The sequence below is a fragment of the Rhododendron vialii genome, chromosome 7a (genome assembly GCF_030253575.1).
Source record: "Rhododendron vialii isolate Sample 1 chromosome 7a, ASM3025357v1".
NCBI lineage: Eukaryota > Viridiplantae > Streptophyta > Magnoliopsida > Ericales > Ericaceae > Rhododendron > Rhododendron vialii.
Genome location: NC_080563.1, coordinates 32,401,905 through 32,429,824, shown reverse-complemented (window position 1 = coordinate 32,429,824; position 27,920 = coordinate 32,401,905). Strand labels below are relative to the sequence as shown.

General features: G+C 38.0%; 2 protein-coding genes across 13 annotated transcripts; both read right to left on the bottom strand.

Annotated features, from left to right (window-relative positions):
• Nucleotides 1–561: 561 nt before the first annotated feature.
• On the bottom strand, nt 562–18,330 carry LOC131333580 (alpha-crystallin domain-containing protein 22.3). Of its 9 annotated transcripts, none has more exons than XM_058368176.1 (8): nt 18,233–18,330; nt 17,838–18,075; nt 16,678–16,965; nt 15,237–15,387; nt 13,198–13,310; nt 2,280–2,397; nt 1,864–2,035; nt 562–1,086 (listed from the first exon to the last, which is right to left on the bottom strand). In XM_058368176.1, the coding sequence occupies exons 5-8, from the start codon at nt 13,212–13,214 to the stop codon at nt 851–853; spliced, it is 543 nt and encodes a 180-aa protein (XP_058224159.1). In that variant the 5' UTR covers nt 13,215–13,310; nt 15,237–15,387; nt 16,678–16,965; nt 17,838–18,075; nt 18,233–18,330; the 3' UTR covers nt 562–850. The 9 variants fall into 9 exon arrangements, with proteins under 9 accessions (XP_058224159.1, XP_058224153.1, XP_058224158.1 ...); XM_058368170.1 differs by having other exon boundaries at nt 2,280–2,415; nt 18,215–18,315; XM_058368175.1 differs by having other exon boundaries at nt 16,684–16,965; nt 18,215–18,315.
• Nucleotides 18,331–20,102: 1,772 nt separating this feature from the next.
• LOC131333495 (cation/calcium exchanger 5) lies at nt 20,103–26,418 on the bottom strand. Of its 4 annotated transcripts, none has more exons than XM_058368043.1 (3): nt 25,348–26,418; nt 21,462–22,058; nt 20,103–20,897 (listed from the first exon to the last, which is right to left on the bottom strand). In XM_058368043.1, the coding sequence occupies exons 1-3, from the start codon at nt 26,248–26,250 to the stop codon at nt 20,883–20,885; spliced, it is 1,515 nt and encodes a 504-aa protein (XP_058224026.1). In that variant the 5' UTR covers nt 26,251–26,418; the 3' UTR covers nt 20,103–20,882. The 4 variants fall into 4 exon arrangements, 3 of the variants coding, with proteins under 3 accessions (XP_058224026.1, XP_058224027.1, XP_058224025.1); XM_058368044.1 differs by having other exon boundaries at nt 20,103–20,832; XR_009201820.1 differs by having other exon boundaries at nt 20,896–20,990; nt 21,056–22,058.
• Nucleotides 26,419–27,920: the final 1,502 nt, after the last annotated feature.

The window sequence follows — 27,920 nt, the reverse complement described above, 5'->3', positions numbered from 1 at the left end:
AGTATATTTTTTATTTTGTCCTTAAAGGTAAATTCCATTTTAAAAAGTTAGTAAGTAAAAGTGTAATGACGATGTCTCTAAAATTAATATCTTTTTAATAAGTTAAAGTTAAAAAACTGGACGCTTAAAAAGAAATAGGGAGAGTACCTTTATTAACAAAGTCTACCAAACTAATCTCATATTTATTACCTCCCACTCATTATGTCTCATTTGTTGTCTTACCTACCAACTCTCAAATATGATAAATTTATTGTAAGAGACATTTGTTGTAAATTATATCATAAATTTTTCATATTTTGTTTGCGTTTATGATAAGTTATTGTATAATAAATATATATATCATAAGGGGCATTCGTTAGCTTACATGACATTCTTTTAATTTGCTTTTATCGTAAATTTATCGTATACGATTAATAAATTTACCATAGCTTAGTGTATAATATAAATTTCACACTGCTGGAAATGCAAAGCACAAAGGTTTTCTTATCTTAGATCATAGTAATGGGCCTAATGGCTATCTTCTCAATAATGTTCAACAGACTTGCTGAAGATAACAAGACTGCCAGACAAAGTACCTGTGCAAAACACATGATATAGATGAATTTAACATGAAAACATATCGATCCAAACACAAGCTAAAACAATCACCTTGGTGAATCCAATTTCCCCCACAGTCTGGATTTGCGGGCTTAAAGGAAAATAAAGAAGTTTTAATACATCATCAGAACTGAAGATGCACGCAAGCAATAAACATAAAATAAGTTTTAGCATCCGAAACTCGTCCAAAACGACCAAATTATCAAGTCATACAGTTCATACTCCAGGAAAATTCCTCTGACCCACAGAATTCTCAGCTTTTCTTTATAACTCCTTCGAGAATTCCATCAGCACCGAGATTCCCAGAAAACTGGTACTGGTTGACCGGACCTGGCAGCTTGAATGATATAGAAAAATGGCCAGGTGGGCATAGATTTGCTGAAAGCATTTCAAACTTGTGATGGTTCTTGCACACTGTCTTTTCCCCAGTTGTTGTGATTCCCTCTATCTTAACTTTCCCATTAGATTCAATCTTACATGTGAAGTCATCTGCAATTAGAACAGCGATACAGCTGAGCCAAAAGAAAAATTACAACAGCAATACTGCATCAGTGAGATTTAACAAAAAACTTACACTGCAGCATATGATGTGATTGTCAGTTTGGGAATTACATGAACATGAACTAGCATGACAAGGGTCGCAACGCCATTTCTTTTTTAAACAAAAGCGGGCTAAATAAGGCAACTAGTCCTTTGAAACAAAAGTGGGTTTGATAAGTTAATGAGACCTCTCTGTCTCTTATATTTCCATTAGGTTTAAAACTGAAGTTTAAGAGAACAAACTCACCTGCAAAGAAATAATGCTAGTAATAGTATCCAACTCTTTTGATAGACGTGTAATAATTTAACTTCAAGTGGTTTCAAATTGTCAAAGCACCACTTACAAGCCAAAGTAGAACACTTAATGTACTTGGGAATTCAGTGGCCACATCCTATAGTAATTCCAAACCACTAGTATAAGAAACATGAGATTTTGGAAAGAAACAAGTAAGGCCTTGTTTGTTTTGGGGTCTCAAAACACCTGGTCACGGTCTCCCATAATTTTTTTTCTATCTATTTCTCTTCACCCATTACTCTCAAAAACTTCCCTCAAAATGCAAACCGAACAGAGACAGGAATTGAGCAACTTATAGAAGCAGCATTTGATATATATTTTCATTGAGATGAAATTCCTTTTCCCGTGAAAGAAAAACAGAAGCAGCAAAGTTTATATATCATACTGGTAATTAGTAAATTTTAAAAAGTTTGTGCATGTATATGACTTACCAGTATCCCTACGGACACCAGGGAGAGCTACACGGAAGAAGTAGCAATCCCCAGATTCACCCATATCGACTAACCCCACAATTGGCCCATTCTTTCCAATCGCAGCACTTCCGGAGAGAACAACTGCTGCGCTGAAGGAACCTCGCAAATTTCCCATTGGTTCTCTAGTTTGCTGGGAGGACAGTCACACAACACTGGTTTCAGAAAAAGTTTCAAAAACATTTTTGGTTGATGACTTTTAAACTTATTCTTGTGGATGTTTTCCGACTAACCCATTTTACAAAAAGCATCAAAAACAATATTTTATAACTGTCAAAAACCATGTACTGTTTGAAATGAAGCAATAGAAAAATGATAGTATTCTGCAAAATTCATTTTAGAAACATCAACAAAGCACAGTTGAGTATTGACTGTACCGAGGAGGGTGCATGGTTGTTCGTTGATGTTGGACGACCACTGTATGGCACAATACTCAGAGGTACCGCATCCAGAACAGGGTCTTGAGTATCAAATGTAACATGACGAGTAGTAGACCTGAAATCCATTTTTAGACTACAATATTACAATTTAGGAGAAATCAACAGGATTGATATTCTATCTCGTAATTTAGAACAAATTACGCAATGCATAACTCATTAAGTCATTGCAAAAAGAGTGTGCTAACTCCTACATAAGAAATGGACTCTTCTTACCATAAATCAATATGCAGCATGCATGCATAGCATTAAGGTAAGACAATTACTCTTAGCTTTAACAAGGGTCAAAAATGCAAAAAGCAAAAACTAAACAAGAATTGTACAAGGCTATAAGCTACGTCTCTGTCCCTTAGTTCTTTCCACATCTGGATTATCGGTTTGGAAGAGATTAGTTCTGGTATATAGGAAGTCAATGCTGGTTGAACTAATATCTTTAGAGGGTGAGAGGATCTAAAGGTGATGCAGCATGTGGAGGGATTAGAAAGGGGAAGAAAGTGCAAATAAGCCACAGCCTTAACTCCCATTGATCAAGCTCCCCATAGTACATCAAAGGAGATCCCTTTTATAGGACTAGAAAAGAAAAAAGAAACCTAGTAAAACAAGGAAACCTATCAGATAAAAAATATATCACAACTAATACTAATCATGATCTTGTCAACCGACATAAGTACACACTTATCAAGATCCTATCCTACTAAACAGTATTAACGATTACACTAAGAACAAAAATATTTCTTCGACCTAAATCTTCCTCTCGCAACTAATCCGCATCATTCTTCCCCTACAAAGGAAAAGAACTCGACCTCAAGTTCGATCTAAAAAAAAATGCACTCTTTCATGCCAACGGATTAATCACTTTGAATACGGCAGCTGCTTGATTTGCTTGTGGCTCCAAGTAATCTTGGTCAGTAGATCGTTGACGATATCCACCAAGCTTGGTTGCACAACCCAATCAAAATTTTCAACACCAATAAAATCAATCTTTTTTCACCTAAAGACATGTTCGTGGGGATTCAAAATGATTCAATAAATTGCTTTGATAAAACTGCGTCTCGCATAAGATTTTCCTTTTCTTCAATTACTTCTTCTTGGACTTTGACACCTTCCAAATTATCTATCAAATTGTTCTCTTCTTTGAGCGTTGAATCTTCTTGATCTTCACAAAAACAGTGGGCTTTCTGCTGTTCACCTCCATTACAGGTTAACAAATTCTCCAAAATCGGTTTAGCTCGATCAGCTGGTGTACCCTTTTTTTTTTTTTTTTTCACTCTGCTCGTCCATTTTTTGGTCCCTTACTGGTGGAGGTACAAGGAGACTTCTGACAAGGAGAAACCAGTGAGAGTTTGACGATGGAGCCAATTCGGTTTACGCAGTGGCTAGCGGCAGCTTCGACAAGAGAACTTTTGTCTTCTTTTTTCCTCTTACCAGAACTTGGTTTTGGATAGCTGATAGAGCACTAAGTATGGTGGAAATATTGGAAAATGGGTGCAAGAGAGAATTGTGAAGCGAAGTCCCACATCGTCTGGGTACCAAAGTAAAATGAAGTATATCAGCATGAGGGCACCCTCACTTCAAAAGCTAGCTTCTAGGGTTGAGTTATACTCAAGACTGTGTAACATGGTATGATTGGTATCAGAGCTAGGTACTGTCTCTGGCCTAGCACGCTGCGCGTGACGGAGGGCATGAAGCACCGTCCCACATCACCTCGGTACCAAAGTAATATAAAGTATATAAGCATGAGGGCACCCTCACTACATGAGCTAGCTTTTGGGATAGAGTTCTATCCAAGATCGTGTAACAAGAATCTCAAGGCTAAGCTTTGATACATTATAGAGCACGTAGAGGGGTAGGGGATAAGAGAAGGGAAGAAAGGTAGCGCAAATGAGACGATGCAAGAGCCTTAAACTCAATTGACATTAATACTCCACATAGTTCATCAAAGGAGCTCTTATTCATAGTACTAGAAAAGAAACTAGGAAACCTACTCACAACAAAACACAACATAACTATACCTAACATGATCATATCATTTCCTAACCAAATACTCATCAAGATCCTATCCTTCTAAATTTCCTAACCAAATACTCATCAAGATCCTATCCTTCTAAATAGTAGTAACGATAATAACCTTGATACTAATGACGATAACAATCAAAACTGAAATAATTCTTGGACCAAAATCTTCCTCTCGCAACTAGGACATTTACAATCCACATCAAAAGGTTTTATTATACTTATGTAATTATTTAATGTGGCTGTTTATATGACAAATCATCAATAAAATCGGAACCCATAACAAGATATTTAATATTGGCGGAAACAAATAGATGGGCAATTATTGTTTACTCATTACTTAATCTTGAGCACTTGTCGAAGTACAAAATAATTGTTTAATCCATTAGATTATTCATGTTGTCTGGATGTTTCAGCAAGTGATTCCTAAAAGTAATGTATGAATGCATCAATATCTGAAATGTTGGACTGATAAGTTATTTGCATGAGATACTTTCTGGTGTTCAGAATACGTACGCAAAAGCTTTGGGGACTAACCCATAAATGAAACAGGAATTATGTTTAGCCCAACTTAGACAAACATAGTACAAAGTGTTGCGAAAAATTTAGTAGCGCTTGGTAAACAACACGAATTTTTCACACGGAATTACGTCCGCCTTCCCAAGAAGCATAAGGAAAATAGGTAGAAAAGCTTTACCAGAGCTTTTCAAGCTTTTAGCAACATTTTGAAGTGTCAGGACTCAGGTAGGTCTTTTTGGGTGTAATGTGCTCATTCCGCAACTACGTACTCTAGAAAATTACCTCCATTTGCATTCTTAGGCAATATATCAAGCAATATGTTGTCAAATCGTGAATCGAATCGAGAATCGAAATGGTCATTTTTCGAATCGTGAATCACTCTGATTTGGTCATGACTTCTATAATGCATAGAAACCTATGCTTATTGATTACGGTAACAACAATATATACTACAAATGAAAGATTTAGGCATAAGTCAATAAAAACCTTCTTCTAAATGATGATTCGTAAATCCTACTTATGGTTCTTTTTGTACAAAAGAGTTATAAGTACAAAACAAATCCTTAGAAGGTCTATAGGGTTGCTATATTCCCTTTATCTTCCTCATTTTCGATTCACTCTCGTAATAAATCCCATTTTCTTATTATCTATCCACATAACATAGACAAAAGATGACATATAACAATACTTAAGACCTTTAAAAAATAGTTTGAACCATTAACAAACAACAAAAGAAGCAAAACATGAGTAAAAAATGAATTTCGGAAATTTTAAGTGAATCGAACAATTCACCGATTCGATTTACCGATTCACCGATTCGGATCACCAATTCACTTACGATTCGCAGCTATTTGCAATTCAGGCAGCCTATTCGTATTGATTACCCACCGAATCGTACGATACGAATCGTGAATCGTACGATTCTAACAACTCTCCAATGTTTTTGTTTTTCATTTTGAAGAAGGATATCTCATCCTTGCCACTTCAACTCATATTTTACTAGGTAAATATATTATTTAAGCAAACAATCACATTTACAAATGTGCATGTCCCTATCGCATAGAAGGAACATAAATAGTTAGTCTGTCATGCATACCTCATGCTTGAACACACAAATCATAACAACCACATCTTCAGTAAGTTATTAGACAAATCGCAGAACTCAAATAAGCATAACCGTATCTGAAACAAGAAATAAAGTTAGACCAAACACTCATCGTACAATATTTATGGACTCTCATCAACATACCTTTAGGACCTTCCAAATAAGTCATAGCTCAAATTTAGTTACCAAATTGATATATGAGTAATCTTCACTACGGACCTTAGTAGCATGAAGCGGGGGCAGGGATGGGAGCGGAAGTGGGTGCGGAGGTACCAAGAAGCTCCTAAGGTTGGGATGCCTAAGGAGCGTATATAGATTATATAAAAATACGTATATAAAATATCTTTAAATACTTAACCATTAAAGGAAAAGTGATACTTACTGAAAATTTCCCCGATCTTAAGGTGTAATTATTGGAAGTAATATATTCTCAATTTGCAAAACTTCTTGAATAATATGATTCTCATATTCTTATTTCCACACTTGCATAACTCCCTTAAAAGTAAGAGAATAACTGCCTTTACGGTCCGGTAAGCTCCCATCTTAGTTAGGAGCGAGCTCCCATCAAGCTCCCATCTTGGGAGCGCCGATTCGAGCTCCCGTCTTGGGAGCACACCCATTTTAGAAGGATCCTGCGACTAAGCTACGAACTAGTCTCCATTATTCTCCATCAAAACATTCTTCCCTAATATTGGTTATATTTGATTGATACATATAACTTATGTGCAAGGCTAATTTTCAAGACATTGCTATTCATTCTACAAAATGGGATTAGACTATGTTGAGCGAGCCAATCCATGAATTTGGATTAGAAATAGTTAAAGTGTTTGTATCTAACGTGCATAATAGATTTTAGTACAAGAGTAATGTTGAAAATACAATGAGAATCCAAAAAACTCCTCTGAGATGATTTTTGGATTCTTAAATCTCTAATTCATTTCTCATAATGCATTATGCATAGATCAATTCTAGAAACTGCTCCTAAACACCTAAAATGCAAATCTGCGTAAACCATGGCTCCCTTATACTGCTAAAATTAGTTGTAGTAGACTAGTAGTGGTCGCTAGGGTTTTAAAAAACAGCCACTAGGTAAAATATCGGCCGTCACGTAATGGGTTTTCAAACGCCGTTTCGGTTAAAGTGAACAGTAACAACGGTGCGAAAGATCATCTACCTGTAATCGACCCATTGCGTATCATGTATATGTACGTAACAGACGATACACAGTGGTACCTTTATGTCGATAATGTCCAAAGTACTTTTGTGTCCTTGTAGTATGTATGTGTTAATTGTGTACCATGGTGTTATTGTTACAGTATTTGCATCAATGACTCAATGTACCAAGAGATAATAGTATTCTCTTTTTTATCATATAAATTATCTTTTACAAGTACTAATCCTAGTTTGTTAGATAGTGGGATTCTCATGCCGTATGAATGATATCAATTATTAATCCCCTTAAAACGCGATATTTGATTCCACCTTACTCAAAAGTCAAGTATTGGTTCAAAACCCCCTAGAAAGAACCAATTTCGTTATAAATAAGGTTAGATAGAACATGTGTATCCAAGGTTATGAATATTGTACCAGATAGAGATAGAGAGCTATTTTTGTTACTGGTATAGAACGTAGCAGTACCAATGTATCACCGGGCACTGTTCCGGATTTGTCTTCATTAGTATTTATTCATAAAAAATTAGGTGTACTTATAAAATTTACTTTATCTACATCACTCAACACAATCATATGAACCAAAAAATCAGAGTAACTAATTAGCAAATTAAATGTTCACATTTTAACCAAACATGACAAAAAATAATAGGTGAATGGTTAAAGGGGAGTGCAAATAAAAAGAAGCACTTGATCGAAAAAGTGAGAAGAAGTATTCTAAAGTTTGGTGTGTTGCATTATACACAATCTAATCTCTGAAGGGTTGCACTGTGCAATAATTCCACCACCCCTTTCTTCCCAAATTTCAAACGACATTAAAAAGGAAAATAGAGCCTGTGGACAATCTTGACCACGCCTTTCTTCACCTTCCTTGTTGGTTTAATCTACCCAGTGGTCGTCGGTCACTGGAAATTCGAGATAACTTTGCAAGAACAATCGGGATCTCCACAGACCGGTCTGGATCTTCTCTCAATTTTGAATGCCATTCTTGGCCTCCATTTTCTCTCTCTCTCTATTTTGCTTGGATTTATTTCATTTCTTTTACTCATCGGTACATTCTGCCGGTAAACACTGGGAAGACCAAATCCACCGAAGATAGACGTTACAACCGATACCTGCCGAAAACTTGGTCGGAACGAAACTAGAGGTCTATGCTACCATTTTTCCTCTAAAACGGGATGTACCAGCAGTACCAGCCGATACTGGAACGAGATTAACAGCATTGTCTGTACCAACGGATTTTTTAGCATTGGCTAGACCTTGAAAAAGATTCACAAGTGTGGTGTCCGATTCCTATTATAGAATGACCAAACTTATGATATCTGTTACTCGCGACGGTTATGCCAACCGATACCGCGATTTCATACCATGGTGGTCGCACTGCATGAATTAAAGATAACAAGTACCCCGTTGCATTGAATCAGTCGTACCAACAGTTTTATTGGATACAAGACCCAAATGGGTCTTCAAAGAAAACATGACTTTATGAAAATATCAAACGACGTAACTTGTTGCTAAAGGTTTCACTCAAAAAGTGCGAATTGACTTCTAAGAGACCTTCTCTCCAGAATCCAAGGAAGACTTTCTAAGAATCATTATGGCACTACAGGCTTAGTAGCTCACTATGATTTAGAGAGTAACACTAAATATGTGTGAAAACTACTTTCCATAATGGGAATATAATGAAGAAGTATATATAGATCAACTGAAGGTTCCTCAATTAGAAGAAAGGAATATTTGACTTGCAAGCTTAAGAAGTCAGGACATAAAAGAGCTTCCCGAAAAAGGTATCTTAAGTTCAACGATACTAATGTTTCCTTTCGATTTAGGAAACAGAATTGATCGTACGATAATTTAAAGGTTACTGTCAGTAAATTTATTTTTGTTATTCTACATTTTGCTTGCTAGTAGTTATCTTGGTTTATTACACAAAACTAAGAAGTTTTTCACAAAAAAACCGTGAAATGAAAGATATAGGTGAGGCAACCAATGTGATAGGAATAGAAACATTCCAAGATAGATAACATTGATTGTTAGGATTGTCTCAGAAGTTTAAGAGAGACTTGGTATGGGTAAGTTTTCTTGCCAGCTGATGGCCAAAGGGAACTAATTCAGGCAACCAAAAATCTTATATCGACGCTCAGGCAAAATGTGGTCGATTTCCCAGCCAAACTCCGCCATTCTTATTTCCCAGTATATATGGATTCCAAGTAGTTTTTCTCATCAGCTACTAACTGCTCATAACTCAACTAAAATTCTTTCATACAAGTCCTTAAGGCAAAAAACATTTTGTCGCATAATGAGTGTTTAGTTCTCCCACTTGGACCATGCGATATTTCACATGAAGGCTAATTATGGCAACATGAGGAGAGCATTAGAACCATATTTAGCCTTATCTTAGTTTGGCGAAATGGATTCACCATAATGGTTAATAGAAGATTATTCCCAAATGTAGGTCACGGTAATACTATTCAAGGGAACATATTTTTTTCTGATGATTCTATTTTTTCTTTTTTGCACAGTATTCTTTTCAGAAGATTGACACTCACTCGCATAATGCTCAATCCATACTAGTCACAACACTTCCTAAATTCCTCTAACACACTATTTAGTATTTACTATAGTTTGCGTCAAATATACGGAAGGATTTACAAGAGGGAGAACATTAGGAGAGTTGAAGTACTGAACAAATCATGGAGGACTAGGCCTGCCAATGGCTGGGAATGCAATCATAACCATAAGGGCGAGTTGTGGTGTCTGAGTGCGGGAGATTTGTAAACTCCAATGAATGCTAGCTCATCTAGTGTCCCACGTTGAAAAATCTACCTGGTTGCTTTTGGGTATGAACAGGGCGCTTATGACATCCATCTGATGTTAGACTCAGAACCTGGGTAAAGGACAATCTATTATATGCATGGTTCACATTAAGTTAACTAAGTTTTGCATACCTCATTCGGAATGTAACATTTCAATGCAAATCAACTGTTCAATGAAAGTCTTCTTAGCTTATGAATTCAGTACATGCTCTTATATGAATTATGAACCATTCTCCGGTCCAGACATAAGAAGAAATTTATATCCACCTCATATACTTCAGTATCCCATCCCAGAATTACCCATCTTCTCTGATTTGATCCAATCAACTAAGGGTGGCTTTATGCTTTGCTTTCGTATTTCATGAATCCCAATCACTTGCAATTTTTTTTTTTTTTTTGTGCAACGGAAATTAAATCACTTGCAATTAAGCATGTGAGCTAGTTTCATATTCTCTGAAACCGTCAGTAACAATCAAAGACAACAAAGCAAAAGAAAGCCTCTTAAGCAACATTTAAAATTGCTTTTATTGGAAAGTATTTAACATTTTCTGTTATAGTGCATCAAGATATTAAAAAAAATTGGAAAAAAAAGGTACTCATTAGAAGAGTTGATAGGTGAAAAGACATAAATGAAAACAAAACGAAAAAGGGAGAAGGCAACAAAGCACAATATTGAACAAATATTTCATTGAAATAGAAAGAAATGTACAAGAACAGAAAAAAAGCAAAGAGCCAATCGATGGGAATAGGTGGAATGATTCAATGGTGGTTATCTGGTGTCCTCCATCTATTTATTTGAGTATGAAAGCAACAGTAAGGAGGTAAGTCATGTGTTTTTCTAACATTTTTGGAAGTATCCAAATGTCATGACATCCATATCAAACTAGATTTTTTCGACCACCCCAGCAATGACAAAGTTGTCCGGTCTCACCCAAAACCCTTGACAGCCAAATGCAGCATCACTGCTAACCAATCGCCACTCGTCAATATGGCACATGCAAGTTAATCTAGTTAAGCTTCCCTTATGGTCCGTAGCAGCTAATTAAATGCCCATACATTAAATCAAATTCTTAGATAATCTGAAAGTCTCCAAGGCAAAGGATTCTTTGTTCTACTCCGAGAAAACAGAGGTTTCATTTTTAACGACACAACAGTCACGAACTAAAATCCATTCAGGTTCATTGACTGAATGAATTTAAAAGGTAAATTGTTAAAAAAGTGGACAAAAATGGACCTTTGATTCTTAAGTAGGAGGAAATGTTAAGCTTGTCCGCGTAGATAGATGATTGCTAACTGTTTGATTCGGAATATATTTCACCTTCACACTTCAAATACAACAGCTAATCATCAATACCTCGTATGAATCGTGAATTGAAGGTTGTTAGGTTTTTTAGAGGCTTCCAATCTAAAACTAATTGGCAGTGTTCTAAAAGAAGGATTTAATCGCCGATTAATCGCCGATTAATAGGAAATTTGGCCTAACCGATTAGATTAATGCCTCGAAGGTTGAATTAGTAGGTCAGGAGGTTAATCGGAGTTAGTCGGCGATTAACCGGCGATTAGTCATTTAGCGGCGATAAGTCGATTAATCGGTTAATGGGCGATTAGTCGGCTATCGGCGATTAATAAGGGTAAAATCTATAATTTTGGAAAATCAAGGGGTGTAACTATTATATACTCATACCAGTTTAAGGGTTTTGAATCACAGTATTGATCGATACCCAGTCATCGATTGATCGATCTCGGAGTCACCTGTCATATCTCTGTGTAAAACACGAGATTTCCGAGCCGCCTATCGCCTCTCTCTCTCAAATTCGAGATCTCCTCTCACTCCACGTCTCCACCGACCTCGAACATTAGTGTTTTTTTTTTAAAAGCCCATACCCATCTTGACACGTTAGTGATTCTGGAAACAAAGTGTAGTAATATTTTTTATTAAATCTTAACACGAAGTGTAGTATTGTTTGGTGTATATAAATAAAGTTATTATAATTGGTAAGTGACTAATAAATGAACGGCCCATACCTAGTACCAGTTGGTGTTATAATCATGTTAACAGTTTTCTATAAAGGAGAGATTTCTATGTCATATTTGAAAAACAATTGATGTTGTTGGATTGATAGATGAATATTCAATTTTTTATGAGAGTTGTCATTGGGGAGTATTTATATATAAATAAATAAAAACCCGACTAATTGCTACAAGCCGATTAATCGGCGATTAATAGGTCTCGAAGCTCGAAGGTGGTCGACCGAGCGACGAACGCCGAGCGATTTTTAGAACATTGCTAATTGGCAATAGCTGGAGTAGCCTCTAGATTATATCAACCAAGCTTGGATGAGCACTTTCAAACAAAGTCTGGAGTAGCCTCTAGATTACATTAACCAAGCTTGGATAAGCGCTGTCGGACAAAGTCTAACACTCCCCCTCACTTGCAGCCCGGGTACGTGGAGGTATGAACTGACGAGGTCAGGGAATCGACAACCACGTTAGGTGAGACCACCCAAGACCTAGCTCTGATACCGCGTTAGATTTGTTAGAGGGTTCCAATCTAAAACAAATGAAGTAGCTTCTAGATTATATTAACCAAGCTTGGGTGGCTTAGGTGAGCGATGCGGGAAAAAGTCTAACAAAGGCTAACTCCACTTCATATATGAGAACTAAGCAATGTAATAATACATTGCGCTCAAAAAAAGGGAAGAAAAAAAAAACACCAAAAGGCTACAAGGGGCAAGAAATGTACACACAGTAAATAAATGGAGTGACTCCCACTTACGGCTTTAAAGTAAACTTTGATGGATACACCTTCTAAGTATATAAATTAAAGTAACTTGCAGAAGAAATAATCTCCTGATTAAGAGGTTTTTTATTTACTGAGCACATAATAGACTGATAATAAATATAACTTATATAAGTCATGACTGAAGTATACCAACAATTTGTACAACTTGCCGAGCAAAAAAAAAAAAAAACAATTTGTACAACTTCAATAACATGTAACAGATAAATTGAAACTCAAAAAACAATTACTTTATTAAACCAAACAATTTGATAGTTCGTTTTATGTGGTTGCCCAAGCTCATGAGTTAGTTTTGGAGCTAACAACTAACCGTTGTAGGACCGCTCAAATAGACTCAAGAACTTGCAACCCCCCATTTGCATGTGGTGGGATACACCAAGGATTCAGATTCCAGAATATGGATCACAATGAAATAACCAATGGAGATTGAAGTACCTGTGTGGAGATGCCATTGAAGAGCTTTCAGATACCTTTTGACTTGCTTTACAGAGGCAAATTGATTGCACAGTCTCAAGAGAAAGAATGGATCAACTTATGGAGGCGACTGGCTGGTTGGGATACAATTATAAACAACAATGTTAGTTAGAAAAGGTTAACATAATCTCCTTAGCTATCGCAATCCCTTTTAATGGCTTCACAATATGAGGTGTTCAATCTTGGACATTTATCATGAAGTTCACAGTCAAGTTGAATTCAAAAGGGTGTGTAAATGTGTGCAGGATAGCAGATTGCATAAAGGTCTAAATTCAAGGTAAGTATCAATTAATGACCCTCAATAGCATGCAATTTGCATCAAGTGTCTTTTAGAAGTTTGACCAAAGCATATCTATCAAGAAAGATTTTCTTTAACTAATGCATTTATTGCTCTTTCTTATCAGTATTCAGAAAATACCCCTAAAATATCTTGAACTCACAAACTCCAAATTACAAAAATAATACATTCTACAAACCTCTAACCACATCTTGGAAAATAAAAAAACAAAATGTTAGAAAATACAAAATAGAAGCTAAAACAGAAAATGGTTGAAGCACTGTCAAAATAATGCTTCTAAACCACCGCATGGTAATACCAACTGAGCCCTGACTTAAAATCCTACAAATACTCAACGGTTTACTATTGTGTAAATGCTCCTAAGGCTCATCATTGGATCATATCTCATCCTCCGGCATCTAATTTATTCAGCATGCATTTTGTAGCTAAACGTGATATGAATTCAAACGCTTTTTGACCTTCTAAATATACGACAGTTGAGATAATTAATGATATGTTCAGAATGATACCACAGGACACTTCTTTCGGTTAATTAAAACTATGTGTGAACAAAGCTTACAAGAGAATCAATGTTTTATTTTAGAATCTGGCTTTTTGGGGAAAAATTAAGTAACATTAAATGCCTATCAATGTCTTGACAGAATGGATTCGACCAAACTATTTTCTTTCCTAAAAAAATTCTGTCAAAAGTCTGTATCACCCATATTACAGGGAATGATGCTCAAACTGGGTCAGAGGATCATAAAATGACAACTAGGGGCAAATCATGTGCTTGCACGAATGAATATCTAGCACAGGACTAGTTTTACAATCTATGGGTAAAGCGGGATGAAGAATGAGACACAGTTAAGAAGATTGTCTTTGGTCATCAGATGAAGGAGGGAGAACAAATCAAAGGGACAGATTAATTGTCTCAGGGGTACGATTATTGATCCTGGGAATTATTAATCCAGTGACACAAACATGGACTAAGTAATCCATATGGTTCTTTTGAAACTTTCATGAAAACTAATAAAATAAAATAAAAACTACTGCTTTTAATATTCAATAAACTCCAAGCACTAAAAAGTAAGGATAGTGGCGGATGCAAGACTTGTACATAGCAGGGGCCGAACCACTTGTATTCGACATTGATAACAAAAATATATTCCATAAGTATATTGTTACTTGCTATGTCAAAGGAAGAGAGTAGATTGTGTGCCCATACGTAGTTGCCACATAATTTTATACATGTGACCAAAAAATGGTCGATAACTTCAAACTTTTTACGATTTTTGTCCACACGTATATAGAAGTTTTAAGAAATTTTTTGCACCCACGGGAATTGCAGGGGCCAATCTTACAATTTTTCCAAATTAACCTCAAAAACTAATATAATACATGAAAATATTTGGAGTGGTGCAAGAGCCCGAACACCCTCTGCACCCCCCCGATGTCCACCCTGCTTACGAACAATAGTAATTCCTAGGCACCACAACAACAACAAAATATGACTGCACAGCTATACATTACACTTCTGCTTTTAGTTTCAGTTGCTAAGTTATTTTTACCACCGAATAACCCATCTTTAAGTCAAAGTTCTTATTGTACTACAACCAAAACATCTTTACTGAATACATGAGAAGCTTTTGACCAGCGAATTTGTAAAATCACATACAAAGTTAATATAATATTCAAATCCTCAGATTTCAAAGAAAGGTACCTTGATTCTCTTCACCAAACAGAGCTTATGAAGGTACTGGGGATCAACTTAGTAGCAATGGCATGTCGAATCTTGGCTCCCACGCTCAATTTGAATGCAAAACTTTCTTTCCTTAAATGAATGTCTCAGGTCCTCAGCAACTTAAAGCAACCTAAATTACAACATAGCAACAGTCAGAGGCCCATTAGATTTTATTCACTTTTACAACTTGTCACCTCCTATAATACGTACTGTCCAGAAGACTCAAGACCATGAAGTGAATGTGAATGTTGGGATACACAAAAGGTGCTCATTAAGTTTCATTTGTAGGCTATTTACTCTAAACGACGCATTTACAACTAAAGAGAACGTCTCAATCTGTTGGCATCATGTGAAAACAAAGTCAATGGCTAAAGTAAAAAGTAACACTAAGACAGTAACGTTGTGGCGTAAAATTTTCATCTCAGTACACATGCCAAAATTAAAATTGCATACCACACTGCCGCTTCCTAAATTACCAAAAGGGACAATAAGCATAAAAATTAAAAACTTCAATTTCCCAGCTCATCCCCCCACCCTTCCCACACCCATCCTCCGGCCTTGCTGTCCCTCCCCTAGCCTCCCTTGGTACCCCCAACCTCAGCAGATAGCATGCACAACACTTCCAAGAGCGTGCACAACACTCCCCACTTTGATCATGAACACCAGATTCAAAACACTCTTCCCTAGCAGGACGCACTAAACAAGTGGCATATGTTCAGCTTCATTTTGCCAAACCAATGGCCAATGTTCAGACGTAGACAGGATTTCTCAATTCTTCATCCTGAACATGTGGTTGTTAGACTTCGAGATGAATCAAAGGTGGAAGTGAACGGGACATCGCAAGTGGGAGGCGGTTGTCACTTACAGGTTGGGGGAGGGGAAAATCGCAAGGCAGGTGCAATCTCAAATAGATCAAGGCAGGGAAGATCAAGAGAGCAAGTGGCGATTGCAAAAAAAATCTCATGGAGGGAAAGACCAATGGCACAAGGAGAGGGGCAAAGCCGGGAAGGGTAGATATGGCGGGGAGGGGATAGAGACGGTGGTGTTGGTGGAGCTGGGTTAAGGTTCCAAAAGTCGGAGATAAGGATGTTGAGGGAATTGTAGTGAGTGTACTGAGAACAAATCGACAACCCCTATTAGTTATTTCTAACACAGGTTTATTGTAAAGTGGTGCAATGAAAAAAAGTGTGTGCAAATAGAAGCAAATGGGTATAGTAAAAAAATACCCTGTGAAAGTACAAACTGTGGGCGGATCAAAAAAAAAAAAAGTACAAAATGTGGCACTACCAAGTGTGTGTGGCATTACAACCACCCATCAAATAACGGTATTTCCCGTCAATGATGATGAGTACATGCCAATCACTGTGAATAAATGTGCTTCGCATACATATGACTAAACCAGCAAATGGATCCAGCTTACCCATACCAGCGCTTCCAGTCAGCTCGACACCAAATGCTACTGTCGAATGAAAGGCGATATCCATTTCTTCCCTAATCAGGTGAAAGCACAGGAATATCATAGACGTTTCCTTTTCCTCAGCTTGAGCTTCTCTTTCTATTGACATAACTTCACTGGAGACAACAAAGGACCCTTGTAGCACAAGCTACTCAGAGGTGCCACATCAACAGCAGGCTATTCAGCATTGATGGGTGTTCATACTTTAGTTCATTACTATTACTTCATTTACTCCTGCAATGTGGAGAAGACCTGAAAACCAATTTATAGCAAACATACTGTATCAGAATCTGGAAGAATAATCAGTGGGATGTGATTTTTTTCTTTTGGGGAAAATTAGCCACAAGTATGGTAAAATAGTTTTCATTTAGGGGAGGACGTCAGCAAAATAGTTTTCAGTAGAGGTCTTTCAACTTTTTGAGTTGTTGAGCCACAAGGCCAAAACATGTTTTCATGGACAAAACTACCCTAGGGTAGGGTGCCCTAACGTAGGGTAGGGCACCCTAGGATTTAGGCACTTTCATAGGGTTTCAGTGTGCACTTTCCTATTATAGGGTTTTTGTGTTTTAGACACTTTTATAGGGTATCCTAGGGTTTTAGGCACTTTCATAGGGTACCCTAGGGTTTAAAATTTTAGTTACTTTCATAGGGTACCGGCACCCTAGGGTTTTAGGCACTATCACTAACTTCCAGTTATTAATGAACTTTCACAAGTTTTGCAAAAGATGCATTATGTTTGATTGCAAAAGGTGTTTGTTCTTATATTTGATTGCAAAAGGTGCATGTCCTTGAGCCATAAAATGTAAATATGACGGATTTTTTTGCTAAGTCTCCCCTTTTTTTTTTAAGTTTGAATGATTTTCAACTCAATACCATAATGCACCAAAGGAAGTCATTGCAGAAAAAGGGTGCAGTCATCTGCCAAGGATGAATTGACGTTTCAACCGTGCACCCTTCTTACGTAAATTCTGGACATGTTCATTGACCATTAAGCAGAACCATATAAAAAACCGCAGATGGGTCTAAATCCATACAGTGCTATATTAGACAACAGAAAATGTAAATGTGTAATACCTATATGGAAATAGATGTAAAGTCGAGCCACACATCTACAATGCACTTACATTTGACAACCCTTTTTACTAACTTGATCAAGTTTCATCTCTTGGGTCTCGTACAGGTTTCAATCTGTATTGGAAACAGTGTGATCTGGACATCGAGTTCTCAGCGCTCACAGAAAGAACCCACAGAGAGTACAAATTCTCCCTTGGATGAAAGGAAACTGCTACCATGTGTGGCTCCAAAGCACAAAAGTAATCAACTCACACCAAATCCTCCACCAAAGGTAACTTGAAAGAGAAACTACAATCAGTATCAGGAACTTTGATCATTGGGATGAACATATAATATAAACAACTTACAAATGAGAGTGGAAACCAACAGAGGATCAAAGGGCAAGTAGAGAAATAAATTGACAGAAGAGAGAGAACATGAAATATACGCAAGGCCTGAAATATACATAGGTCTTGGTTGATTGAAGTGATGAGCAATGAAGGAGTACACAAGGATTTTAGAAAGGGAGAAGCGAGTACGCCAGTGTTGTATAATAGTAGAGACCCGTGAAGCATGATGTGACAATGTTTTAGAAGTAATGAATAATCACCAGATGCTAAGAGGGTATGTTCTATAATTTTAGTTCCTCATAAAAGTTGTGCTATTCTTCAAATAAAAAAATAAAGAACTTTTGTCCTTAAATTTACAAAAACAAATCATGTGTGCCATTCTAAAGATCAAGTCGTTCTTTGGTTGGGTGCGAAAGAAATTCAAATTTCTTGGAATGAAGTGTTTTGCTTTTTATTCGAATGGATTATATGAAATTCTTATAAAAATTGATAAGAATTTAAAAAAAAAAAAAAGAAAAAGCGCGAGGAGAAAAAGAATGGGTGCGACTATTCGCAGCTCCGTATTTTCTCTCTTAGCCCACTACATTTCGGTAAATAGTTGTTGAAAATCATATATAACATTTCGGTAAATAGTTGTTGAAAATAAGATTATATTTCGGTAACTACGTGTCAAAAATATGTTCAACCTTCGGTAAACAACTGCCGAACATACATTTTCGGTAAATAGCTGTTGAAAAAATTATTATATTTCGGTCGGTAATTGTATGCCGAACATGTATCTCAATTTTGGTAACTAATTGTCGAGTATAATTAAAAAAATTTAATTGGCTAAAAAAAAAATACGGAGCTACAAATAGTCGCCCTCAGAATAATTAGGCCAAGTGCCAAGTGCCAACCACCCCTTAACATTTCCTAGGAGCTGTTCCGATCAATAGGAGAAATTTTTCGGTCCCGGGTGGATAACATATGGATTGGCCGTGCCCGCGCAGTTCTCAAGCAGTTCATCCGGGCTGTTCAACATTCGTGTATTGAACGGTTCAACATTCGTGTATTGAACGGTTCAAATTGAAACTCTGCCCTTTTTCTCCCACCACTCTTTCTCTTCTTTCGCTCTTTTTTTTCACTGATTCGAGCCGTTCAAAATCAAAATGGATGGACCGGATGCGGGGACAAATTTCTCAACTCTGATGTCTTTATTACCAAGAGGGCGACCGTCGAGTTGCCCAAATCTCTTCGTCATACACTTAGTCCTGAGCTCCACGTGTAGTCGTAAAGGTCCTTGAAGCACCGAACACTAAACAGCGGTGCTCCAAGTGCAAGTAATAATTCCCCCTTAACTTGTACAGTATCGATTTTTAAAAAAGATAGACCGAAATGCTGCTATTATTGACCTGTACAAAAGGCTTCTTGAGAGCATTCGGGGTTCATAATTCGAGCCTGACCAAGCTCGAGGCAATTGACCATGTTCATTTTGGAATTTTGGGTTCTAAGTAGATAGATAGATAGAGAAATAAGAGTAATAATTGAAAGAAAATTTATTAGGAACCGTACGCAGAAAAGAAATCCAAAATCTCAAAACGAACATGGTTGACGTTCCTGATTTTTGGTCCTTTTATACACCCTCATCTGAGCAAAACTATATTGGTGATCAAAGCGAATCAAGGGACAAGGACGAAGAATTGAACCATCTTGCTAGGCTGCGTTCTCCCAAACTTTTTTGTCTCAAATTTTTTTTAGTATTTTTTTTACTTTTCACAGCTTTTTGTTGATCTTTCTGTCCTAAATTTTTTGGATAAATCATTCGTCTCGACGAATCAGAAAAGCATAATAACATGAACCGATGCTAAAAAAAGAGACTTTTTTTTTTTGCTTTTGGTCATAATTTTTTCTATTTTAGACTCTTCTCGTCGAAATGGATGATTAATCCAAAAAATATTACGCAAATCTAACACAAATTCAAAAATAACGAACAAAACACACAAAACGAAAAAGAAAAATAAGTTTACAAAAATGCAACATAAGGTTTTCAAGGTGTATGACTTTGAATGCGAATGGTGCCTTTCCTTTGAGGCACACCAGACGACCAGAGCCTTCTGTCACGATAAGTGTCTCGGAACAAGCACGGAGACCAAGATTGCAGGAAAATGACCAATGAGTACGACGCGAATTTTCGACTTCGAAGAGTCCAACAACATGATGCTCCTTACTAGCATTTCTTCTTTCTTGATTTACGAGTAGTAGATTGGCTAGCTATTCAACTAAATACTGTAGTGAACTACAGCCCGCAATGTATAGCAATAGATTGGCTAGCTATTCAACTAAATAGCCCGCAATGTATAGCAACCCGAGTCACCCGACTAAGCTAATATCCCGTTTGAGGTTATCAATAAAACTGGAATCAGTCACGTTTTGCTCAGTTAGATGTAGAATGCTCGAACCCAGATCGATGCCCACATTGATCAATCTCTGATTCTCTGAGATGTGAGACACAGGACTTAGGAAACTCATCTTGATCACAATCAGTCTCTCAAAGTCCATCTTCCATTTGCCGTTTAGGTATTTTGTTGAACCAAATAAAGCTGCCACGACCGTCAATGCTGACTGACCAAAATCTTTGTCGGACGGGTTGGTGTCGATTTTGAGCAGGGCACTTTGGAACTCTTGGTCCAGAGGTCAGTTTGGTCCAAAGCCGCACCATATATTTCACCCTTAATTACTAGTACTACATGCAGAAACAAGTAAAATGCCCACAAGGTAACATAACCATCATACCAGACCATTCTGAGAAAACGCGGAAAAAATCAATTATTTTGGTGAAATATTAGGATCATAAATCTTCTTGCCCTGATTATAACTAGTCACCTAAAAGTAAATCTCTCTATGTGAGTCACTTTCTGTGGTCCGATATCCCACTCCATGGCAGGAAAAATAAGCAAGACAACAGGAAATGATACAAGATACATATGTTTCAGGAGTGACCTCAAATTTAGGTAGAAAATGGGATGTCAACGTATTCTTTCTCCGATGGACCAAAACAGCATATTATCTTCCAACATGGCATTAGCATTTCATGAGCTGATACAACACGTACTGAATTGCCATGTATTTGTACTAATGATCAGCATGTTGCCAGTTCAGCAATGATCGATAAGCCATTCTCAAGGCAGCTGGGAAAAATCACACAGAAAACTTGGCAATGACTAAACTCACAATTACGAATGTAATATAGAGACCGACAAGGCAGAATCCCCAAAATCTAGGTACCCGGAACCTGTACCAAGTTACTACCAACAGAGAACCCATCAAGCTAAGAAGCAAAAACACAAAAGCCATCACAATACTCACGTGGAAATGCAACTCATAGGCCTTTGGATAAATATCGGCAGTCTGTATTACCAAAGCTGTACCAAGCCCAAAAAGCATGTTAAACATGGGCCCAGCAAAGCAACCAGCCATGGCCATTGCTGGCTGGCCTGCTTTAGCAACTGCCACATCAGCAACAAGATCACCTACCGAGTTTCCCCATGCAAGCACTGTCAGCCCAAGTAGTGCAGGAGGCAACTTAAGGAGTGCTCCAAGAGCTGCCAGGCAGTTGAGGAGTTCTCCGGCTACAGTGGAGATCCAAAACACACTCATCACAAATGATACAAGTACAACATAGATTTCTTCAGTTTTGGGGGGCTCTTTTTCGAGTATGAAGTGAAGAAGTGCAAGAGAGGAGCATGCGAAGAGAACTACTAGCCAAAGAGGCAAATGGGCATTTGGAAGGAGGAAAATGACAGGATGATTTACTGGCATGAATGAGTTACAAGAAAAGAGAAGGGCAAGCGGACATAGAGCAATATTGGCGGATCGATAGAATCTGTTCCACTCGGAAGGTGAAGTCTGAGGAATAGTGAGTTTTAGAAGAACTGAGACGGGAAACTCCCACACTTTTGAGATCTGTGGACACACAAAAAGAGAAATAGGGCATAAGAAGATTAGTCAACAGCATTAAATTTTATGACCACTTAAAAACCAATGTATACAATTCCCGTAATTGAATCAAAGTCCCAGAAATTCGCATATTTAGATACGAAAGAAAACTGTGTCCCTCGGACGCGTTCCCACAGACATGGTAGTTAGCAACGCCAATTAAGTTGTGTTAAGGTTTTACAAAAATATCAAAAAATAGTCTAGCACGTGAAAGATAACATGTAATAACCACTGAGCTAAGAGCAGGGGATTCATGTTCAAGAAAAACTTGAATGTGACTAAAAAGCAACCAAGGTTTATATTCCTTCATGCCTCCTTCTGCTCGAATGCTCAAAACCTAATGATTGAAGTAATCAGGATGTTAAACCAAAAAACCCTACACATCCAGCACTGAAGAGCGCATAATTGGGGTTATCCAACAGACTACACATCTAGCGCTATCCAGCAATGACTAGTGGATAAAACTGCTTCTACGAAACACTATTCCTCAATTGTTTTTCTTGATGCAACTTGACCAAAGCACTGGCAGTCGTCGTCATATCTTGCAATTCCAAACAGAATGGCACTAAAACCCTCACAAAATACTACACTCTTAACAGTTTGGTTGGAAAATCAACAACTACCTAACACCCCTTTTATTGTGTGAAGGAGCTATCATTGGTCTCTTTCTTCACCCCTAAGAAGAAAGGATGGCAGATGAATCAAAATATCGCACCCATCACTAAGGTTCTGGCAAACAGGTTACAACCTCTCCTCCCTACTCTAATCAGTTCTAATCAATCTGCATTTGTTAAGGGTAGAAGTATTATGGACAATATCCTCCTAATGCATTAGTTAATTAAGAACTACCATAAGTCTGGCGGAGTTCCTAGGCGTGCTGTTAAGATGGACCTAATGAAAGCCTATGATTCAGTAGACTGGAACTTTTTGCATGAAATTATGACAGGCATGCATTTTCCTGATCAGTTTGCTCTGTGGGTCAAAAACTGTCTCCACCCCAATGTTTTCAATTATGATTAATGGTGAACTGAAGGGTTTTTCCCTGGGAAGAGGGGTCTTAGGCAAGGGATCCTTTATCCCCTTACCTATTCTTATTGATTATGGAGGCATTCATAGCTCTTATTCGGTATAAAGTGCACCATCAGTCCTTTAGCTTCCATCCCAAATGCCAGCACCTTCAATTAACACCAATGTTCTACAATTCGCTCGGTGCTAGTCGGGCGGTCAGCCACCTTCGAGCGATTAATCAGATTAATCGGCAATTAATCAGCGCATATTAATTAGTAATCGGTGATTAATCGTATCGTTAGTCGGACCTAATCAGATAGGCTCCACCAATGATTAATCAGTGATTAATCGCCGATTAATTCCTTATTTTAGAACACTTATTAACACACCTCATATTTTAGAACACTTATTAACACACCTCATATTTGCTAATGACCTCTTTGCTGTGGATTCCTTTTCTGTTGTGGCCTCTGAGGGAATTCCATCTGTTTTCTGGATTACAACCCAACATGCTCAAAAGTTCTATTTTTTATGCTGATGTGGATATCCCTACTAAAACCAGGTCACATTCCGTTCTCCCTATCCCAAAGGGTTCTTTGCCTGGGAAGTATTTGGGGGTTCCTTTGATTTCATCCAGATTAAAGGTTAGTGATTGTTCTCAATTAAGGAGTAAAATTTTATCTAGAATTCAATCATGGTCCAATAAGTCTTTGAGACTTTGACATATGGAGGAAGAGTCCAACTTGTTAATTCTGTCCTGTTTAGCATTCAGGTCTACTGGGCTTCTATTTTCATGTTACCCCAGAAAGTTATTCAAGATTTAGAACAACTTCTCAGAGCCTTTCTTTGGTCTGGTTCTGAACTCAAGCACTCAGGGGCTAAAGTATCTTGGAAAGACATTTGTGTGCCCAAAGAGGAAGGAGGGCTTGGCTTTAAACTCATTGAAGGATTGGAACAGGGCTTCTATGAATAGACACCTCCGGGCAGTCTGTAAGAAGAGTGATACTCTATGGGTAAAGTGGGTGCATACATATATTATTAGAGACAAATGTGTTTGGACTATGAATATCCCTCCTAATGTTTCATGGACAATGAGGAAAATCTTGAAGCTTAGAAACCAGGTTCAGTCTTGGATCATTTACAAGATTGGGAATGCTAATGATACTTTTTCGTGGCTCGATAATTGGCACCCTTCTGGGCCTTTGTACCAGAAGTACGGAGAGCAGGTGGAACACAATTTGGGCAGGTCTCTGTTCGCCAAAGTCAGCTCCATCATTCAAGGGCACAGCTGGGTTTGGCCTAGACAAAGGAATCCTACAATTATGGAAATCATGCAAGGTACTAATTTCTTTCTTGATCCTAATGTCCCAGGCATTGGAACCTCACAGCCACAAAAGCATATTCTGTACGGTCTGCTTGGCAAGCTATTAGGGATCCTATACCTCCTTTTCCTTGGTACAAAGTTATTTGGTTTAAACATCACACTCCACGTTGGGCATTTATTCAATGATTAGCTGTTCCGGAAAGGCTGTCTACTAAAAACAGACTTGCTTCTGGGGGAATGCAGGTGGATACTCGATGCTGTCTCTGTGCTAGAGAAGACGAATCCATTCCCATCTCTTCTTTTCATGTGCTTTTTCGCAGCAAGTTAGGAACTCAGTTCTATTATGTAATGGGGTCAGTAGGGGTCCAGTTGATCTATCAGGGGTTATGGCTTGGACTAAACAAATTTGGGGTGGTGGCTCTATGATGCATTCTGTTTTCAAGTTGTCTTTGGCAGCTACCAACTAATGGTTGTGGAGGGAGAGGTACAGTAGAATTTTTCAACGACAGTGCAGAGACTTTCTTCTTTACAGAGGCTTGTTGTGATGACATTCGTGGATGAATTACCTCCTGGAAAAGGGTTAAACCTTCCAGTAAGAATTTAGGCATTGCTACCTCTTGGAGAGTTCACAAGAGGATTTTTGACCCCTAATTGTTTTGGGGATTGTTCTTTCTTCTGGTTGAAGCTTGTTGTGTCAACAAAGGGCCAGTCCCTTGAGATTTTTTGTTGCGTGGTGCTTTAATAAGACTATAAGTTACCAAAAAAACTATGTCGTTGGATCTAAGTCCAACCTGCATTTTGTCATCAACACAGGGTGGCTACACTAAACCATGGAACACAAACCAGGCAATCAAAAAGTAAATCCTACTTATGATACATACATCAAAACAATGCAAGAATATCAGAATTGTAACCCAACCATACCTGCCAAAAAACTTGTCGAAAACGAGAACCCTGCTTCTCTCCCCCCTCTACTTTCTCCAACTCCTCTCCATTTTTCTCACAATCCTGTCCCATTATCACACCCTTGTGAACCTCAACACTCTCAATCTCACCTCTCCTTTTCCTCCCCCCACCACCCATCCCCAAATCCATCCAAAACACAATCCCCACAAAGAACACATAAAACCCAACAAACCCAACAGCCTGCCACAAAAAGATCTCCCCACTCAAGTACACACAGAACAAGAACAAAGCAGCAGCCAGGTAGAACAGCACGTCCCGGATGAACGGCGCCGGGTCCACGGCAAACGGCGCCGCGTGGATCGCCACAAACCCGACCACGAGGGCGGAGACGAACGTCCCGGCCGACAGGATGGCTCCAAACCCGGTCCTGGGGCTGCCACCCCGGATGGCCGCGACGGACGCGAACACGTCCGGGGCACCGTTCCCGAGGGCCAGGAGGGTCACGGCGCCGATACTGGGCGTCAGATTGAGGTGGGTCGATATCTTAGTGACTGTAAGGGAGAAGTGGTCCTGGGCCGTCCGGACGAGGAGGTAGAACTGGAGAAGGACGATGAGAAAAAGGGAGGGGACGGAGAGAGAAGGGGTTCGGTGGAGCAGGCAGAAGTGGAGAGAGAAGTAGTTGATGAGTTGGGTGTTGGTGGTGCAATGGAGGAGAGAGAAGGAGCAGCGTTGGGGGGGTGGGATTTGGTGGATGGAGGAGCAGGAGAGGGGAGGTGGGGAGGAGGTGTTGAGGAGGGACCTGTGGGGGGGTAAGGGGGTTGTGGAGGGGTAATTTGGGGAAGGTGGTCTGAGGAGGAGGAAGAAGAGGAGGGTGGTGACGAGGGTTAGGAAGATTGCTGGGGGGATGAGAGAGATTGCCATGCCATTCTCTCTCTCTCTCTCTCTCTCTCTCTCTCTCTGTCTGTGTGGTAATTGGAGTGTTGATTGGAGTGCTGAGTCCACCGGAATCTTGACGCGTTTTCTGATTCGCGCAGCTGCAAACTGGGATTTTTCAATTCGCTTGGACTCCCTTTACGTAAATTGACAACCTTTTTTTACAGAAAAAGACCTTGCTACTGGTACAGCAGATTTTACACAGAAAGCGCGTACAAAGCGCATTTGGGCCCGTCTTGGGTCAAACAAAGATAATCGGAGCCGCTTATTTTGTTCAATATATTTTGCTTAAGGTCCTTCTAAAAAATCAGCTTCATCCGAAAATGATAAGGGCATTTGCGAAGCGTCCAAAATCCCTGTAAAAGAATTCTAAAGCGATTTTGGACCCTTCGCAAATGCCCTTATCGTTTTCGGATGAAGCTGATTTTTTACAAGGACCTTATGCAAAATATATTGAACAAAATGAGCGGCTCTGATTATCTTTGTTGGACCCGAGACGGATCCAAATGCACACTGTACGCACTATCTGTGTAAAACTTGCCATACAAGCAGCATTTCTGTTTTTTATGTCTAAGTTTATGTGCAAGTGGCAAGAATGTCCTTTTAATCTATCCACATTATCTGTACCTATGTATGTGCCTCTCTCTACATATCGATCAACAAGTTTGGCAAGAATGTCCTTTTAGTCACACAGAGCGTGTGCGGTACGAGAACGCGAAAGCGATCATAATCCGAAGAACTGTAATGTAGAGCGTCTCAAAGCGTCTTTTCTTTATGTTTTTTAATTATATTATATATTTTTATGCATAATTTTATTTATATATTCGCACAATTTGTCGTAAAATATTACATTCTTTATCAAAACAAAAGGATATGATTTATAATTTATATACTGATTTCAAAAAATACAGGGGCTATTTGATAAAACTAAAAATTAAAAATTGAAAACTGAATTTTAATTCTTTTTAAGCTTAAAAGCTGTTAGTTATGCACTGAAATTTAAGCACTGAATTCGTTAAGCTGTTTGATCAGTATAAAGAGCTAAAGTATGAAATTTGTTAATTTTCCAGCTTTGCCCTTCATATGCTCATCATAAAATGCTAGAACATGCCATTATGGAACCAACACCACAAATAGTTGTCAAAATTATTACTACAACATACACAACATATGATAATTCAATTACTACTTAATACATTGTTGATTACTAAAAATAATCAATTGAATGTATCAAAGTTGAGAGCACCGTAAATACTTGTATGCCCCAAAAATTATATGCATGTATTTTTATTTTTTTTTTGGTACATCCATGTATGTACAAAAAAAAAAAAGGTGAAGTGCATTTAGATGTAACATTCTTGGATATATACTTTTAAATCTTTTGTTCAAGGATGAGAGCACCATAAATACAACATTAAAGAAGGGTAGTGATTTTCACACTCTCTATTTTGATAAATGCACTCCATAATTTGTTATTTAGTGAAACTTCAATGTGTAATTTTTTTCACTAGAAGTTAAGTATAGTGCATTTATTAAAAAAGAGGGAGTGTAAAAATTATTTTCTTTTTGAAGAAATAAAAAAAAAAGATAGAAAAAGATATACAAACATGAAGCTGTCAAGGATTCACGATTTTAAAAAAAAAGAGAGGAGGAGGTAC